General features: G+C 53.1%; 1 protein-coding gene across 1 annotated transcript in view; it reads left to right on the forward strand.

The window, feature by feature from the left end:
- The first annotated feature begins 231 nt into the window (after nt 1-231).
- The window catches only part of TGM2 (transglutaminase 2), a 32,573-nt gene continuing 15,481 nt past the window's right edge, over nt 232-17,323 (forward strand). Inside the window, exons 1-6 of the mRNA XM_081255752.1 lie at nt 232-320; nt 3,745-3,924; nt 8,710-8,952; nt 12,558-12,676; nt 15,372-15,500; nt 16,512-16,689. Coding sequence (XP_081111878.1) covers nt 311-320; nt 3,745-3,924; nt 8,710-8,952; nt 12,558-12,676; nt 15,372-15,500; nt 16,512-16,689 — 859 coding nt within the window. The 5' untranslated portion in view covers nt 232-310. The remainder of the gene's footprint in view (nt 321-3,744; nt 3,925-8,709; nt 8,953-12,557; nt 12,677-15,371; nt 15,501-16,511; nt 16,690-17,323) is intronic.

Below are 17,323 nucleotides of genomic sequence, written 5' to 3' on the forward strand. Positions count from 1 at the left end.
GTGGCTGCCGTCCCAGCCCTGCGCTGTTTCCCCAGGGGGCGCCCTTGCCCAACCTTCACTTCCTCCCTCGTCTCCTGACCCCTGGGTGCGCCCCAGCCGGCTGGTGGAGAGGAGCGTGGACCCAGACAGGGCACCGCCTCCCCGCCAGGTCCCCGCCTGGTCCCCGCCTTCCCGCGAGGCCCCGCCCCTAGCCCGCCCCTAAACGGGCCATAAGTTCACCGTCGGTCTCAGCCTCTGCATTGCCCGTCGCTAGTGGTCTGCACTTGGAGAGTCCTGCCACCGGTCTGAGGAGCACAGCCACCACCCGACCATGGCCGAGGGTGAGTATCAGGGTCAGCGCAGTATCAGGGTCAGCGCCGCTGCGACCGTTCAGGGGCCCCGGGTCCAGCCATCCTTACCTGGTCTCTGTGGTCCCACCGGTGCAGTGGGGGTCAGGACCGGGATGGGCTCAATCCCTAAGTCCCCGATTTGGAGCGCAACAAGTGGGCTGGGCTGGGTGAGAGGTGCCTGGCTCCCAGTCCTGGCCCAGGGCATAGTCATTAACCTCTGCCTTCCTGGATCAGATGAGGCGATGGAACACGAAGGCGTGCTATGAACGGTAAAGTACTGTGTCAGCAGACCATTGTCACTTGTCCTCCGGCCGTTAGTGGAAGCTGGCTCCCTGCTGCATGCCAGGCGTGAAGCTGTACAGAGGGTGCTGGCCTGGACTCAAGTACTTAGTTTTGGTTAGTCCGTGGTGGTGTGTAACCCAAGCCCGGCTGTCTCCTTGGCCTCGGGGGCCAGAGAGGAGCTCCCAGCATCCTATGGAGGAAAGGCCTGAGAGCACACTTGCTCTCCTAGGTCCCTCCCTGCCCTCAAGTTCTGCAAACCTGGTCCTTGGCCACTGGTTGAGTCTCAGTTTCCCCTCCTGTAAAACATGGACAGTAATGCCAGTCCTCGGTACATCTGTGAGAGGACTGGAGAAGGGGCTCAATTCACTTCCTACACACACACACACACACACACACACACAAACACACACGGGCAGGGCTACCATTTCAGAGGGATTTCTACGATGGGAGACACGCCTGTACTAATGCTGCTGGACTCAGCATCCTGGCTGACTCTTGGGTCAAGTCCATCTGGAGGTGGCCTCTGCACCACCACAGCCCCCAGGAGGGAGGGTGGGCAGAGCGAACATGGAGAGGGACCCGGGGCACGTGGAGCAGGAACAAGCAGGAGGAACCACCGACGTGCCTGACCTACTGTGTGATCTCGGGCCATCTTTGTCTCTCTCTGGGACCCAGCTCCCCAGCACATGCGATCGAAAGCCAGCTCAGGGCTGGCTGTGATGCGTCACCTAGGCGGCCCACTTGTGCCTCATGCAGTTTCCCACCCTGTCCCCAGGAGTGGGGCTCAGTAGACCTGGGGGACGCTGGAGATGCCAATTATGATGAGCCCCCCTGCCCCACTGCCAGAGTGGCCACTTCCTACAGAGGTCCCGGTGGCCTGGAAGACCTCGGGTCCTTTCTCAGTGTGGAAATCCTAAGACCCTAGACCCCAGTGTTTCTGCACCTCTAGAGCTGGGCATGATTTCTGGCAATCTTTCTTCAGACAATAGAGTGAGAAAGAGCTGCATCTGCCCCAGACCAGGGACTGACCATCTCTCTAAGGTCTCCTAGGGGGACAACAGTGGCCTCTTTCTTGCTTAAGCTCTCTGGAGTTGAAGTTTCCCAAAACAGTGTTTCTTCACCCCAGCAGGCCAGCAGGAAGTTGTTCCTTGTGGCTAGCGGAGGTCTCTCTTGCTGTGATTGCAGGGGCCTCAACTTCTCCCAGGTCTCCTCCTAGGCTTGAAACAACACAGGACGTGGGCGGGGGATGGGAGGAGTGGAGGGGGGCAGGGGGATGGACCACAAAGTCTTGAGCTGTGAGTGAGGTTGTTACCAGTGCGGGCTCCCGAATCTACAGCCCTGGATTCAAACCCCAAAGCTTCAGCTTGTGCTTGCCGTGAGACCTGGGGCCGTGTAATGTCTCTGTCTACAAAGTGAAGGTAGTGATAGTAGCTGTGTAGGTGGGTAGTTGTGAGGTTTAAGTGGAGATAATCCATGTCAAAGCCCTCGGCAGTTACTGGGCAATTTGTTCCGTGGCGGGAGGGAGGAGACCTGCATGTATGTCTCTGTGGAAGGACCCACTTGCTGGGTGACTTTGGTAAATCCCTGACCCTGGGCCTCAGTGGGACCACATACTCTTAAGGGTCCCATAATTCTGAGCATCTCCCTTGCCCACTCCTCTCACCCTACGGTCCCCCTAATCTTGACCTTGATTAGGTCAGATTGAGCTTGCCAAGGTTTATGAGATTTGACCCTCTCTCTCCCATCACCCCAATCCCTCCCCTGGTCTTCAGTTCCCTCTGAAAATATGGGAAAAGAGAACTTTCACATATCAAACTTTTGCCCTGGGCTCAGCCCTGGGGAAAGGGTGTCCTCTGCTAGACCTCACAGCAGCCCTTTGACGCTTCAGAAAAGGAGGCACAGAGAGGGAGAGACACCTTCCCCAGGATCACACAGCGGCACAGCAGAACTGAAACTCAGGTCCAGAAGACTCCAAAACCTCTGTCATTGAAAAAAAAATTTTATTATGGAGAATTGAACATACATAAAAGTAGAGAGAACAGTAGAATAAATGCCTATGTTCTCGTCACCTGGTCCCAACTACCACCAACTTATGGCTACTGTTGCCTCCTGCCCTCACACCCCACAACCCATTATTTGGAAACAAATCCCAGGCATCACATCATTTCATCCGTAAATATTTCAATATATCTCTCCAAAGAATAAGGACTCCTTTTTAGACATAAACAAATACAAAATTCCTTAATATCACCATTACACATCAGTATTCAAATTTCTAATTGCCTCATGCATGTAATAAATAGTTTTTAAAATCAAAATCCAAATAAGGGTCACACAGCACAGTGGGTTGTAGTGTGTTTTAGGTTTCTCTTAGTCTATAGGTTATCCCTTCAACTTTTTTTTCTTGTCTTTTTTCTTTTTTGTAAGTTATTGGTTAAAGAAACCGAATACTTTACCTATAGTTTCCCAGAGTATGAATTTTGTTGATTGCTTCCTGGTTCTGTGTTTACATCTTCCTCAGTCCTCTGTATTTTCTGGAAATTAGAAATTGAACCTAAAAGGCAAAGCCTGTGTAATTAATCGATACCGAATACCACCCCCCTTTTTACCAAAAGAGCCCTCCAATCACAGTAGACTAGCTCGTGTTTAGTAGGCATTTATTATGAGCCAGGCACCGGGCTAAATGGCTCACCACAGCCCTGTTAGGTGGATCCTGCTGTCCCCACCTGTGGACACATGGGGAAAAGTGAGGCCCAGAAAAGCTGAGTTGCCTGAGGGCCCACGGCTAGGAGGTGCAAAGACTTCCCCACTTGCCGCAGTGCGCACAACCTGTGATTAAGAGCTGGGGAGGAAATTCCCCGTCGGTCCAGTGGTTAGGACTCCGGGCTTCCACTGCAGTGGGCCCAGGTTCGATCCCTCGTCAGGGAACTAAGATCCTGCAAGCTGCGCAGCACGGCCAAAAAAAAAAGAGTTGGGGAGGTGCAGGCCCAGTTAGCCCCTGGGTGACAGGGTGGGTGGGGATTGGGAAGGCTGGCTCCCGGGGGTGCCCTGAACCCCTCACGTCCAGGGAACTCAGGGCTCACAGCTGACTGAGGGATGGAACCACGGCTCAAGCCCCTCACTGTCTCCACAGATCTTGTTCTGGAGAGATGTGACCTGGAGCTGGAGGCCAATGGCCGTGACCACCACACGGCTGAGCTGTGCAGGGAGAAGCTGGTGGTGCGACGGGGCCAGCCCTTCTGGCTGACGCTGCACTTCGAGGGCCGAAACTACGAGGCTGGCGTGGATAGCCTCACCTTCTGTGCCGTGACTGGTGAGTCCCACGCCCGCACCTCCCTGTTCTGTGATTTTGTTGTCCCCTGACAGACCATGGGACAGGTGACGCCGTTCCTCTTCGCCCCCTGAGAAATTCCCAGCAGTCATACCCCATTTTACAGATGAGGGAACTGAGGCCAGAGAGTGCAGAGATGTCTCCGCAGGCCGCTCAGTCTTGTAGATAAGTCTGTGCTTCTGGACGCCTGGGTTCCTGACAACCTGTTGTCACCAGGGTTGAAGGGGAGGTTTGCCGCCACACGGGTCCATCAAGGTCCTGCCTGCCTTTTCCCACATCAGAACAACTTCCCAATTCTTATCAACAGCCACCCCCGCAAACCCACACAACCTGATGGTATCAGGCCCAAAGGGGGTCTGGTTGGTGGAGAGAACCCCCGCTGCTCCAGCCCTCTGAGTGGGCAGTTTTATGTTCCCCTAGTTCTTTCTCTAAGCCTTCGGAGGCTGCCTCAGGCTCAGGAGCTGGACAGACAGACCTGGGTTCTGGTGTGGACCAGACTGCCTACCCGCTGTGTGACCCTGGGCAAGTTGCTTAGCCTCTCTGAGGTAAAGCACTCCTGGTGGAAGGTCCTTAGGTGAGAAGGGCCTGACATGAGGGAGTGCCCTGCAGATGTTAGCAGCTGTTTGCTGGTCTTGCTCCAGGGACTCCAGTGATGGATGAAGGGACATTGAGGCCCCAACCACCCCATCCCCAGATGCCCAGTGTCCAGTCTTCTTTGCTATTCCCAGGAAAGTGGCCTTAAATGCTAAATCCCTGGGTTTGGCTTCTGATGGGAACCACTCCCTCGAGGTCAGAGAGGGGCCGCCTGGCTGGGACTCTGGCCCAAGCGTGGGAAAGGTGAGCTTTAGCTCTTTCTGAGGTCTCTGAGGCCAGAGAGCAAGCAGGCTGAGGCCCATACTACCTGGGAGGCCGTTTGATAAAGCTTATCACAGCGCCTGCAGACCGGCCACGGATATCCACTTCATCCCTTTCCTCCCTCCCCCTTCCCTTCTGGCAGGAACACACCTACTAGCCAGGATACCCCCCCACACACATACCCAGCATCCTTGGGGTTCTTCCAATAAATCTGAGGGGCCTCCTGCAAGTCTCTGATCTTTCCAGCCTCAGTTTCCCCCTCTGTAAAGTGGAAGGCTGAATCCATGGCAGTTAAGGGCTGGGTGTGGTGCCCTGAGCAGGCTTGGCTTGATGAAAATCACATCTATGGTATGTGCATACTCATCCTGAAACCTTCTGTTCTAGAAGTGTAACTAGCACCCATTTTACAGATGAGAACTCTGAGGCTTAGAAAGGTCAAGTTACTTGCCCAGGTCATACAGTAAGTTAAGGACACAGCAGAACTGAAACCCTGACCCCAGAGTTGAGGCTTTTCATTGATGTGATCTGAGAGCAGGGACATTTACTTGTTCACCACAAGTGCCTGCCGGTCTCAGTTTATTCCTCTGTGAAATGGATGGTCGATGAACTGCCAACTTGGGTATTTCCCATCTTTTTTTCCTTCTTTCAACTTCAAGGCGTCCAAATTTCTTTCTCCTTCTTCTCCATTTGTCTAGGCAGCCTGACACTAGGTCACGAGGCCCCAAGTTCAGGGTTGGGGCCACAGGGGAGGCGGGGAGCTGACCTTTTTACCCCAGCAACTAATCTCTGGTCTCCAGTCTCTGCCAGCTTATCTCAAACCATAGCCAACCTGCCCTGGTAATGTCCACAGCCCCCGGGGCAGCCACAGAAGGCACTGTATCTCTGGGTGCACTCGGCCTCCCTGTCTGAGCTACCAAGACCCTCCTGTGGGCTGGGGAAGCTGAGAAACAATACCAGGAAGGGGGGCCTTCTGCCTTGATGCCTGGCTTTGGTCAGCCCCCGACCCTGGGCCTGGCCTGGGCACCCTGCCCTAGTGTTGGAACATTCTAGCTTATGATCAGCCTGTCCTACCTCTTCAGGGAAACTGAGGCCCAGAGAGGAGAGAGAGCTGGCGAAGGTCACTCAGCAAATGGGGTGTGTGACCTGACCCCACCCATGCCCAGATGCCATGCATTTCACCCTGACAGTTCGAGGCCGGACAGGCTCTGCTGTGGGGTACAGACCACAGCAGACAAGCACCATCCTTGTTAAGGAATAAAGCTCTGCTTTCCCCCAAGGCGGGCCAGGGTTGGGAAGGTGGGTTGGGTGAGAGTGAGGTCATCCTGAAGCAGTGAAGAGAACCCTTATGCAGCTAATAGAAGGCTTGACTCTGGAAGGTTCCCCTCATCCACCCCACTCAGGCCCTCACTGCCGTGGTCGGGGTAGTGGCCAGGACCCCTCAGATCTCCAGGGCCATTTACCCAGGGGGGTCTCTGTGGCACCTCTAGCCCCACAAACGGTTCCGTGTGGAACCGCAGCCAAGGAGTTTTCGAAGCCAGTTTATGTGAGCAGCAGTGGGGCCGGGGGACAGCCCGTCCTCCTCCCATCCACCAGGACCCCTCAGAAGAAAGGGGTGTGTAAGTGCGTGTATGTACACAGCTGCCGCGGGACAGAGAGAAAGGGAAATGTGTTTCCTGGCCTGTCCCCGAGGGTGGTGTATCAACAGTGATGGTGGCTATGGTACCTGGCCCAGGCCATTACCATGGAGACCAGATCATTGATCATCCAGAGTCTTTTCTGAGAATGAAAGGGGTGCCATTAAGAATTATGCTGGGAGAGGGAGGAGATATGCGGATATATGTATATGTATAGCTGATTCACTTTGTTATAAAGCAGAAACTAACACACCATTGTAAAGCAATTATACTCCAATAAAGATGTTAAAAAAAAAAAAAGAATTATGCTGGGACCACAGGCATAAAATGGGATTATCCTGGGAAAACTGGGACGTATAGTCACCCCAACTTTACCCCTTTCGGTCTCAGTTTCTATATCTGTGAAGTGATTCAATTGAACTAGACAATTACCGCATTCCACTCCAGTCTCAAAATCTGTTATTTGGCTTGGGAATTCTGATTTGTAATGGTCTCTTTGGATGACACTGGGGATAGCTCATATTTACTGCATAATTACTATGTGCTAGTCACTGGTTTAAACTCTCACTGATTCCTCTAAACAGCATTAGAAGGTGGTAGTGACAATAATAAATAATAACTATTATTTATTGAGCACTTACTATGTGCCAGGCACCTTGCAATGTGCTTTACAAGCGTCACCTTCTTTGAGCCTCACAATGACCTTATGAGGAGGTACTGCAATTGACCCCATTTTACAGGTAAGGAAACTGAGGCACAGAGAAGCTAAATAGCTTGTCCAAGGTCACAGAGCCAGTTTCAGACCTGGAGTCGAACCTTTCTAGGCATGTAGTCTAAGCCTGTTTTCTTCTTTGATGAGAAAATCGCAGATCAGAGAGGCCTGGTGACTTAGCCCAGGTCACACAGCACTCAGGGTCTAAGTGGTGGAACCAGACCTAGGCTGGCTCTCGGGCCCCAGTGCTGCCCAACTTCTCCCCTAAATACTGGCTCCGGAAGACAGGGAGCATTTGAAGGCTTACAGCTGGCTCCTGGCACTCAGACAGGGCCCCAGAGGCCTGTGTCATGCCTGTTAGCTCATAGTTATATTTGGGCCTGGGAGTGGGTGGGGCTGGCAGGTAGCCCCTCAGTGAGCAGGCCCCCATACTGTCAGTAGTGGTGGGGGGGTAGAGCTGCAGGGAGGGAGATGCAAGAATAAACAGAAACCCTCCCAAGCAGCCGCCCAACCAGGCAGAGAAGATTTTGTTTCTCCTCTGCGCCGCCCAAGTCCAGAAAGAGTGACCAGCACCCCTCACCCTCCCCATGACTCAGACCTGCCTTCATGGGCTAGGCCCTGCCCTCCATCTGAAAAAGAGCCAGTTCAAGGCAGGCTCTCACTACTCTGAGCCCTGAAACCCCCCGACTAGGGAGCATCCCTTTTGGGAATGAGAGGCACCTTGGGGGCAGCCCAGGGCCTAGAGATGTGGGCTCAGATGTTAGCTTTGCTGCAGACCCCTGGGATGTTCTTGGGAGAGCCCTTCTCTCTGAGCCTCAGTTTTCCCTCCTGTACAAGGGGTCTTTGGAGAAGCAGTAAGTGCCAAGGTGCTTTGTAAAGTGTAAAAGGCTGTAGGGAGGTGAGGGATAGTTCTGGCTCTTCGTGGCTGCCTATGGAGATACAGAGGCAAAAAGTTGGAGGGGCCTTGGGAGATAGACACCTAGGTCTGCATTGGCCAGCACCGTCTGCTAGCCAAGAGCAAGCAGGCTTTCAGACAGGCCCCACTGGGGACATCAGAGGACCAAGTTCCCATTCTACTCAGAGTCTCGGCTTCTTTTTCTGAAAGTTAAAGGATTTAGGCAGGAGAGGAGGACCTTCGGGGAGTATCTTGCCTAATTCCTGTCCATGTTACAGATGGGCAAACTGAGCCCAGAGAAGAGAATGGTCTTCCCCAAAGTCACGCCAGTCCAGAACAGTGTGACTGTGACCCTGTCCCAGGCCACGCTGTCCCCTCTTCCAGGAGGAATCTCCCAGGAGATTGAGGACGTGCTGTGTGCCTGCAGCTTTTCATGTATTCCCACAAAACCATCCTGCACACTTTGGGGTCTGATCCCCATTTTACAGATGAAGAAGCTGAGGCTCAGAGAGATGAAACCTGTCCCCAAAGTTCCCTCAATGGTTAGTGACAGAACTAGGCCTCAGACCCAGGCCCAGGGGACCCCAGACATGTGTTCTGCTCCTGCCAGCCCTGGCGCTCACCCTCCTTCACCACCCCTGGCTCACGGCCCCTGCTTTCTCCCTCTGCAGGCCCAGTCCCCAGCGAGAATGCCGGGACCAAGGCCCGCTTCCGGCTGTCCGATGCTGTGGAGGAGGGTGCCTGGGTGGCCACGGTGGTGGACCGGCAGGGCAGTGCCCTCTCGCTGCAGCTCTGCACCCCAGCCAGCTCCCCCATTGGCCTGTACCGCCTCAGCCTGGAGGCCTCCACTGGCTACCAGGGCTCCAGCTTCGTGCTGGGTCAGTTCACCCTGCTCTTCAATGCCTGGTGCCCAGGTGAGCTGTGCTTCATCCGCGGGGTGGGGAGATGGGCAGGGCTGGACCCACCCATGGGAACCACTGAGGGTGGGAGGATGGGGCGGAAGAGGCATCCAATTGAATTGAGTGAGGCCTACTCTATACAGTTCCGTGCTCCAGCCTCCCTAAGACCTTGTGATGTCAGAACTCGCTTATTCCCATTTACAGAGGAGGAGACAGGCTCGCGGAAGCAAAATGACTTGCCCCGGCCTACATAGCTACGAAGGGATCTCACCCTGTGTCTGAGGCCCTGGCACTGTGAGCTGGGCCTGGAGGTGACCCAGGTTCAGAAGCCCCGTTCAGGAAAGGGCTGCCCAGTGGAGGCCCAGGGCCGCAGCTTTATGCCTGGCTCTGTTTCGTGGGGCTCTGTTTTAAATCCCACCGGACTGGCTTGGGGAAGGGAAACAGGGAGGTGGAGGGGTGGGGTACCCAGGAGAGGTGGGCAGGAGCAGTTTGGTCACCTAGGTGTCTCCTTATACATTCTTTCAGTGTGGCTCTCAACAATCCCCAGGGGGAGAGGTTAGCATCCTTGTTTTACAGACAGTAAACTGAGGCTCAGAGATAAATGGTTTTAGGCAGGTCCTTCAGGGAGCAAGTGGGCGATGCTGGACAAAACTAGAGAGTCAGGGAGAGGGCTGAGTCTCTCTCGAGCAGATGGGAGGAGACAGGGGCCTGTGATTTACAAGACAGTGGGCTCTCTTTCCTTCCTGCTCCTATGGAGCCCAGCAGAGAGAGGGGCCTTGTGGGCGGGCCCAACCTGGGAATGGGCTGTCCCTCCTCAAAGCCCGGGCCCAGGGCAGAAATTCTGGCCTCTCCAGCATCAAGACAACCAGCTTCTTACTAGGCCACTGCTTGCTTTCTTTCTTTCTTTTTTCTCCATTTTGGGGCATTTTATTTGAACAGAAAGATTTTTTTTTATTTTCTCCTTTACATACTTTGGCTTTTATTTCTAATTATAACAGTAAGACATGAGAACACCCTCTTTATAAAAGCTTTAAGCACTACAGAGAGACAACCCCCCCTTGACTCTCTTCCTTGGGAAACACCATTATTAGATGTCTTTGGGGGGTTTATCTCCTTAGATTCCAATGTATGTGCCTGGAGACGTCGCTGTATTTTTTTTCTTCCAGTTTTATTGAGATATAATGGACATACAGCACTGTATAAGCTTAAGGTGTACAGCATAAAGATCTGACTTACATACATCGTGAAATGATTATCACAAGTTTAATGAACATCCATCATCTCATATAGATGCAAAATTAAAGAAATAGAAAAAAGTTTTTCCTTGTGTTGAGAACTTTTAGGATTTATTCTCTTAAGAACTTCCATATGTAACATACAGCAGTGTTAGTTACATTCATCATGTTGTACAAGACCTCACTGCATTATGGGTTTCCCTGTCTTTCTTAAACATAAAAGAATCTTACCATATACATCAGCCTACAACTTGGGTTGGTTTTTTTCTCCCTCTACTGTACATCTTGAGGCTCTTTCTGCATCAGTCTGCAGACATCTGCTCATCCTTTTTAAGAGCTGGGAGTGCCCTGGGTCTTGCCGGGTGGTTGGTTCATTAGTCTGGCTCCCACCCACAGGCATGAGTTGGTTCCCAGTGGCTTATCAGAGGGAGGAGCACCCTTGATCACATGCCCTGTGGCCACACGGAATGGTTTCTCAGGACAGAAGTGGCCTTGCTGGACCCACTGTCCGCTCATTTTGATTTTAGTCAATGTGAACTTACAGCTAGTTGGCAACCCTGCCCGCAGGGCAGGAACGTGGCAGTGCTCTCCCCGACCCCAACACCGTGGGGTTTCAGAGTTCAGGGAACAGGGAGTGAGGGTCTGGGGGATGTCCCCTTCCTGTGGCTTGGCCTCCTCCCTGCCCGGAGGGTTGGGCTGACAGTCAGCCAAGCAGCACAGTGACTAAAGGGACCCACATCCCAGGACGGGAACTGGTGATGCGGAGGCAGGAAGTTGGGCTCAGTGGGGGTGGGCACGCTAGGGGAGGAAACTGCTCTCCCTCTGGGGGAAGGGGGGATCTGCCCGTGACCTGGGGGCCTCCCGTCCCTGAGCTCCAACATGGTCGGGATCGGGATCTAGCGGCCCCAAGGCCTCCACCTTTACCAGCTAGAGACCTGAGCGGGGACATCATAGTCCCAGCTTCCTGGGCTGCGGTGGGGACAATTCAACATGTGCTGACGCTTTCACTGGATGAGAAAGTACTGTGGGCTTTTTCTTCTCTTAAATTCTTCCTCCCACGCTGCCCGCTGATTTACAGCCACATAGTTCATTTATCTGAAGGCTGATGTTTATTGCGCAATCTTCAGAGCCACAGGGCAGGATGCAAAAGACACCCAGCCACTTTCACATTTGCTTCCTCCAAGCTATAAGGTTGCTGGTTGCTGTAGAGGAGCCCAGGGGTCTGAGGGGCCGGGCAGCTGCATCCCAGGCACTGGACATGTTTCCCCAGGCTGATTTCAGTAGGCACGCTGCCTGGGCCCGCCATACTTTTAGGGACCCATGAAAATGTGTTAATTTCTTTTAAAATCAGAAGAAACAAAATGAATGTTCAGGCCAGAGAATGTGTTTTAACAAATAATATTAATATGTTCATCATTATACCAATGCAGTCATAAAATATATTTTTGTTTTTTTATTTTTTTGTGGAGGAAGGAGCCCACGGAGACAAAAATGCCCAGAGCCGACCAAAGTCATACCATGGCTCTGGATTTCCCCTTCCCAGCCTCAGTTTCTTCACTTGTGAAGTGAGGATTAGAAAGGCCAGGTTAACCTTTGCCTTCCTGTCATCTGGCCCCACCGCCCCAGGCCCTTTTCTGTCGGCGCTAGCCACAGGGAACTAAGTGCCCTGCGTTTTCCAGCAGGCACACCTCTGCTCTCTCTGGTCCTGTGCTTAGAATGTCATCCAGGCAACCTTCAGATGCCAGCTGACCCCCCAAGCTGGACAAGGACCCTCCTCCCCTGAGCTGCAGTGACCCTTTCTTGGCTTTCTCTCCGCCTGAATGATGCTTCTTCCTCGCACTGGCTCAGGGCTTTAGCTTGCAAAGCACCTTTCAGATCTGGGATCACAGTTTACTCCTAGAGAACACAGTCAGGTGGCAGGAGAAGAAGTGACCTGCCCAGGGTCACACAGCAAAGGAGACTCAGAGCTAGGGGGTTCCTGACTCGTGGCCCAGCGAGTGTGCCTGTCTCTTGTTTTGGCATCAGTTTTCCCATCTGTAATATATTCTTGAGCCTCAGTTTTGCCATCTGTAAAATGGGGGTTCCAAGGATCCCTTCCACATGGGACTTTTGGAGAGATTAAACAAGTTAATATATGTCATACATTTCTCATGGGTCCTGGCACATGGCAAGTGTTGGATAAAAGACAGACATTGTTGTCACTGATAATACCTTATCTCACTGATATGGGATTATTAATTAATTATTAGTTTTTCTGATTAAAAGAGAGAAAGGCCTCTGAGAAACTGACCTGGCCCTGGGGAGTTGGCACCCTGGCTGCCACGTCTGTGGGGAACCTGGGCCTTGCCAGACCTAGAGTTGAGGCCCTTTCCTTTTCACCCACAGCGGACGCTGTGTACCTGGACTCAGAGGAGGAGCGGCAGGAGTACATCCTCACCCAACAGGGCTTCATCTACCAGGGCTCAGCCAAGTTCATCAAGAGCATACCTTGGAATTATGGGCAGGTAAGGCCACACCCTGCCCCTCCCAACCATCTTAGGCCCACTTTGTGCTGGGTCCTCGGTCTGAGACAGTCAAAATCAAAGTCAGAAGTGTGAGCAGGTCTGAGTCACCTACGCCATGCTGTCAAAGATTCAAGGGCCCTGAAATGGTTAGAGGCTCAGAGAGGGCCCAGGCCAAGCCTGAGGTCATACAGCAAAGGGTGGCCCTAACCACTGTGGGAGCAGCAGCTCTGGATTCAAGGTGGGAAAGAATAAGAGGGCCTCTGAGAGTTATGGGGCTGGCAGGTGCTCCATGAGGGAGAAGGGGAACATTCAAGGCCATATATCAAAATAATGGGCAGCACTGGAGAAAGCTTACAATATGCTAGGCATATGCTGAGAGGGGCTTTAAACCATTATCTAGATCAGTGGTTCACAAACTCGAATATATGTCAGAATCACCTAAAAAAATGGGTTAAAACACAGGTTCCTGGGTCCCATCCCTAGTTTCTGATACAGTAGGTCTGGGTATGGGCTGCGAATTTGCATTTTTAACAAGCTCTCAGGTGATGCTGATGCTATTGATCCAGTGATACTGTGAGAATCACTGTTGTATCAACTAGCTACTGCTGACTAACAAACAAGTCCAAAACTTGGAGGCTTGAAAAAACAATCATTCATTATTTCTCATAAATCTATGGGCCAACCAGGACATGACTGTCTAGGCTGGGCTTGGCTGATCTCAGCTGGTTGGCTCATAACTGTACCATGTGATTCCTCCTCTTTCAGCAGGCCAGCCTGGGCTGGTTCTCCAAATCAATACTCTTATTTCCTCTGCTATCCAGCACCCCATAAAAATTCATTGAGATATTGCTGAGAAAACTCATGAAGCAAGAACCATCACACCCCTCGCCCTTCAACCTCCTGCTGTATTAGTGGGTGTTGGCCTCCTGGGGTAGGGTTCACCTTGAGATTTCTCTTAGCAGCCCCTGGATCAAGGTCCATGTTCAAGACTAGGGAGTCCTGCCCTGGGATCATAAGATGATCCCTGAGATCTGGGGCTCTGGCCTCAGTTTCCTCTTCTGAATATTGGGGATAATAATTGCAAAACTGTCTGCCTCCAAATAACTGCAGAAACCCTGTAGCCCTCTGTGGGATATAAATGAAATGGTGATATGACTGTGATGCATAAAATACATCAAAAAATGAATTGGCTCTTATTTCCCAGGGCTCTGTATTCTCCCCTGAGAGACAGAACAAAGCTAACTCCTCCCTTTCATTTTCTGAGTTCCTGGTCTGTGTCCAGGTTGTGCGGGGCCGTGGGACATGGCCTTGCAAACTTCCAGAAGTCATCACTAGCCAGGATGATAAGACCTAAAGGAAGGAAGGGAATCAGGCAGTTCCTGAAGTAAGCAGCATTTGAGCTGAGCTTTGGAAGAGGTGGGTGCCTGGTATTCCAAGCAAAAGGAACAGCATGAGCCAAAGTTCAGAGGTGGGAAAGTTTATGTTGTACCTAAGAAGGATGTTACTGTTTGGGGAGCACTTATATGAGAAGGGGCCCCAGGAGATGACGTGGGAGAAGTCAGCAGTGTTCAGGTTGTGAACAGCCCTGAATGTCAGGCTGATGGCAATAGGGAGCCACAAAATGAATGGTTCAAGCCAGGGAGGGCTATTCTGCATCACGGAGGGAAACCTGCGATAAGGCCTGGTTTGGGACAAGACCACAGAGATGGGGAGCAGGGGGCAGACAGGAGAGCCCTTGAACGTGACAGATGGGTGGTCCGATGGAAGGTGACATGGAGAGATTTTGAAAAACCTAACATCTGAGTTGCAAGGATGAGGAGGTGTGTGTCACACAGAGAGAGGCAGGAAGAGCATTCCAAGCAAAGGAAATAGCAAGCACAAAGGTCCTGAGGCAGTGAGCCTGGAGCAGAATGAGTATGGGTGAGAGCGGTGAGAGATGAGGTCAAAGATGGGGTGGGACACAGAGCTTTTTTTTTTAAATTAAATTAAATTTATTTTTTATACAGCGGGTTCTTATTAGTTATCAATTTTATACACATTAGTGTATATATGTCAATCCCAATCTCCCAAGTCATCCCACCACCACCACCACCTCCCTTCCTCCGCCTGCCCTGCCACGTTCCCCCTCCTTGGAGTCCATACGTTTGTTCTCTATGGGACACAGATCTTAATGGGCCTTGCAGGCCACAGGGAAAAGTCTAGATTTTACTCTGGGTGCATCTTTACAGTCTATACTTTGGTTCCAATCCGAACGGTGTGTGGTGATGGGATGGGGAAGGAGGGGAGGCTCATCAGCTCTGCAGGGTGAGTCAGGCTTTAGGGAAGTGAAGACTTGGCGGTGGGGGAGTGCAGTGGCTGGGCCTGAGGTGAGTCGGAGGGGAGGGACGCTCCAGGGACGCTGGGCTTTTCACTCTGGGCTCTACTCCAAGCTCCTAGGACCCCCCCAGCCTGGATGCAGTCACACCCCCTCCCCCTTTCTCACACACTCAGTCATTGTCCCACCTCACCCCCCCTTTCCTGGGCCAGGAAAAGCTGGCACCACGGAGTTGTGACAGACCCAGCCCGAGCCTCCGAGCCTCCGATCTGGTGTGTGAGACAGAACAGAGGGGTCCCACAGCTGCTGACTTCAAGGCAGGCTTCCCGGGGGAGGTGACTTCTCAGCTCCCTCATCCTCCCCTTGTTTCCTCTGACACAGTTTGAAGACGGGATTCTGGACATCTGCCTGATGCTCTTGGACGTCAACCCCAAGTTCCTGAGGGACGCTGGCCGCGACTGCTCGCGCCGCAGCAGTCCAGTCTACGTGGGCCGGGTGGTGAGCGCCATGGTGAGTGAGTAGCAGGCCTGCCAGGCCCCGCACTAGGCATGGTGGGGGAACCCAAGAGATGGGTGAGTCCCAGCTAGGAGACCTTGTATTTGGAGAGACAAGGTACAAATGCGGGTAATGCCATGTGGTCCCTCAAAGCAATCCATTCATTCATTCATTCACTCACTCATCCAGCAAGTATTCGTCAAGTGCCACCCACATCCTAGGCACCAGGGAAAAGCAGGTGTAAGACATGAATGGTCTCTAACTTCATCGAGCTTCCGTTCTAGGGTGTGTGTGGGAGGAGACAGGCGGAACCACAGTATCACATGAGCGCACAGTCGTAAGTTACGATGCACTCACCAAAGCGGCCAGATGTGTGACAGTGTCTGAACACAGGGCCTAACCCCAGCAAGGGGCTGGGGGACCTCCCTGAGTGAGGAGTCCCGACTTGACGTAGTAACTGGGAGGACAAGAGCATCCCAGGCGGAGGGGACAGCTTGTGTGCAAAGGCTCCCTGAGGAGGGACGACTGTGGCAGGTTTGAGGAGCAAAAGGGGGGCCAGTATGGCTGGAGCAGGGCACAAGCAGGAGGGTCGGATGCAGGTGGGCTGCAGGGGGGGCAGGGCCAGACGGTGCGGGCCTCAGGGCCACAGTCAGGAGGCTGCATTTTATTCTCGAGGTTCTGGGAGTCTGGGGGCAAATGACACAATCTGGGCAGGGGCCAGAGGGGGTCTTTGTAAAACTCAGGTCACGCCGTGTCACTCCCCTGCCACCCCGTGGACAAATTCACATCTCCAGCATCACCCTCACGACCTTGACCCCTCTCTGCCTCCTCCCTCCCGCTTCTCTCTCTGGCGCCAGCCGTCTCTAACCTCCCAGTCTGTCACACCTTGGGATCTTTGCACCTGCTGTTCCTTCAACCTGGAACGCCCTTCCCTGCCTTTCACCATGTGCTGAACTCATGCCCACCCTAGTGCAGCCGTCACCCTTTCCCCAGGCTTGGTCCCTCTGACACTCTCGCTGGTTGCAGGTCAACTGCAATGATGACCTGGGCGTGCTGCTGGGACGCTGGGACAACAACTACAGGGATGGCATCAACCCCATGTTCTGGATCGGCAGCGTGGACATCCTGCGTCGCTGGAAGAATGGCGGCTGCCAGCGCGTCAAGTATGGCCAGTGCTGGGTCTTTGCTGCTGTGGCCTGCACTGGTGAGCGGCACACGGGATGTGAGAGGGCCTGGAACCGCCCTTGGCTTCTGTGAGCCCGGGTCCCTGCAGCCTTCTCCCAGGCCTGATGTGTAACGGAGCCAGGGAGATTCGGTCAAATAAGGGGGCGTCTGACCCCCGTGGTCACGGGGTTTCTGCAGGGAGCTGAATGGTGGATCGGCCCAGGGACTTGAGACGGACCGCCCGGGGTGAATTCCAGCTCTGCCTCTGACCCCCGGAGGACTTGGGCAAGAGAACTGGTGTCTCCAAGCCTAAGTTTCCTCATGTGTAAACTGGAGAGAGCAGAAGCTGACCCAAGTCCCAGGGAGCGCTTAGGACCTGGGGAGATGTCACTTAGCACAGTCTCTGGTTCAAGTTAGGTGGGGTTTGTGGGTTTCCGGGGAAGCTGGGATTCCTCAGCTGGATCTTGGGGCATTTTCTCTGTGTCCATAAGTCGGCTGACAGTGATTGGATGGACGTTTGCAGTGACGGGCACAGTGACACACTTTTCTGTTTGGCCAGCCTGCCCATACCCATTCCTCTCTGAATCATTACAAGCCGCTATTATTAGCTCCCCTTAGAGGAGGAAATGGAGGCTCAGAGAAGAGAAGTGGCTTGGCCAAGGTCGCACAGCTGG

The sequence above is a fragment of the Mesoplodon bidens genome, assembly GCF_964165515.1.
Source record: "Mesoplodon bidens genome assembly, chromosome: 15".
Lineage (NCBI taxonomy): Eukaryota > Metazoa > Chordata > Mammalia > Artiodactyla > Ziphiidae > Mesoplodon > Mesoplodon bidens.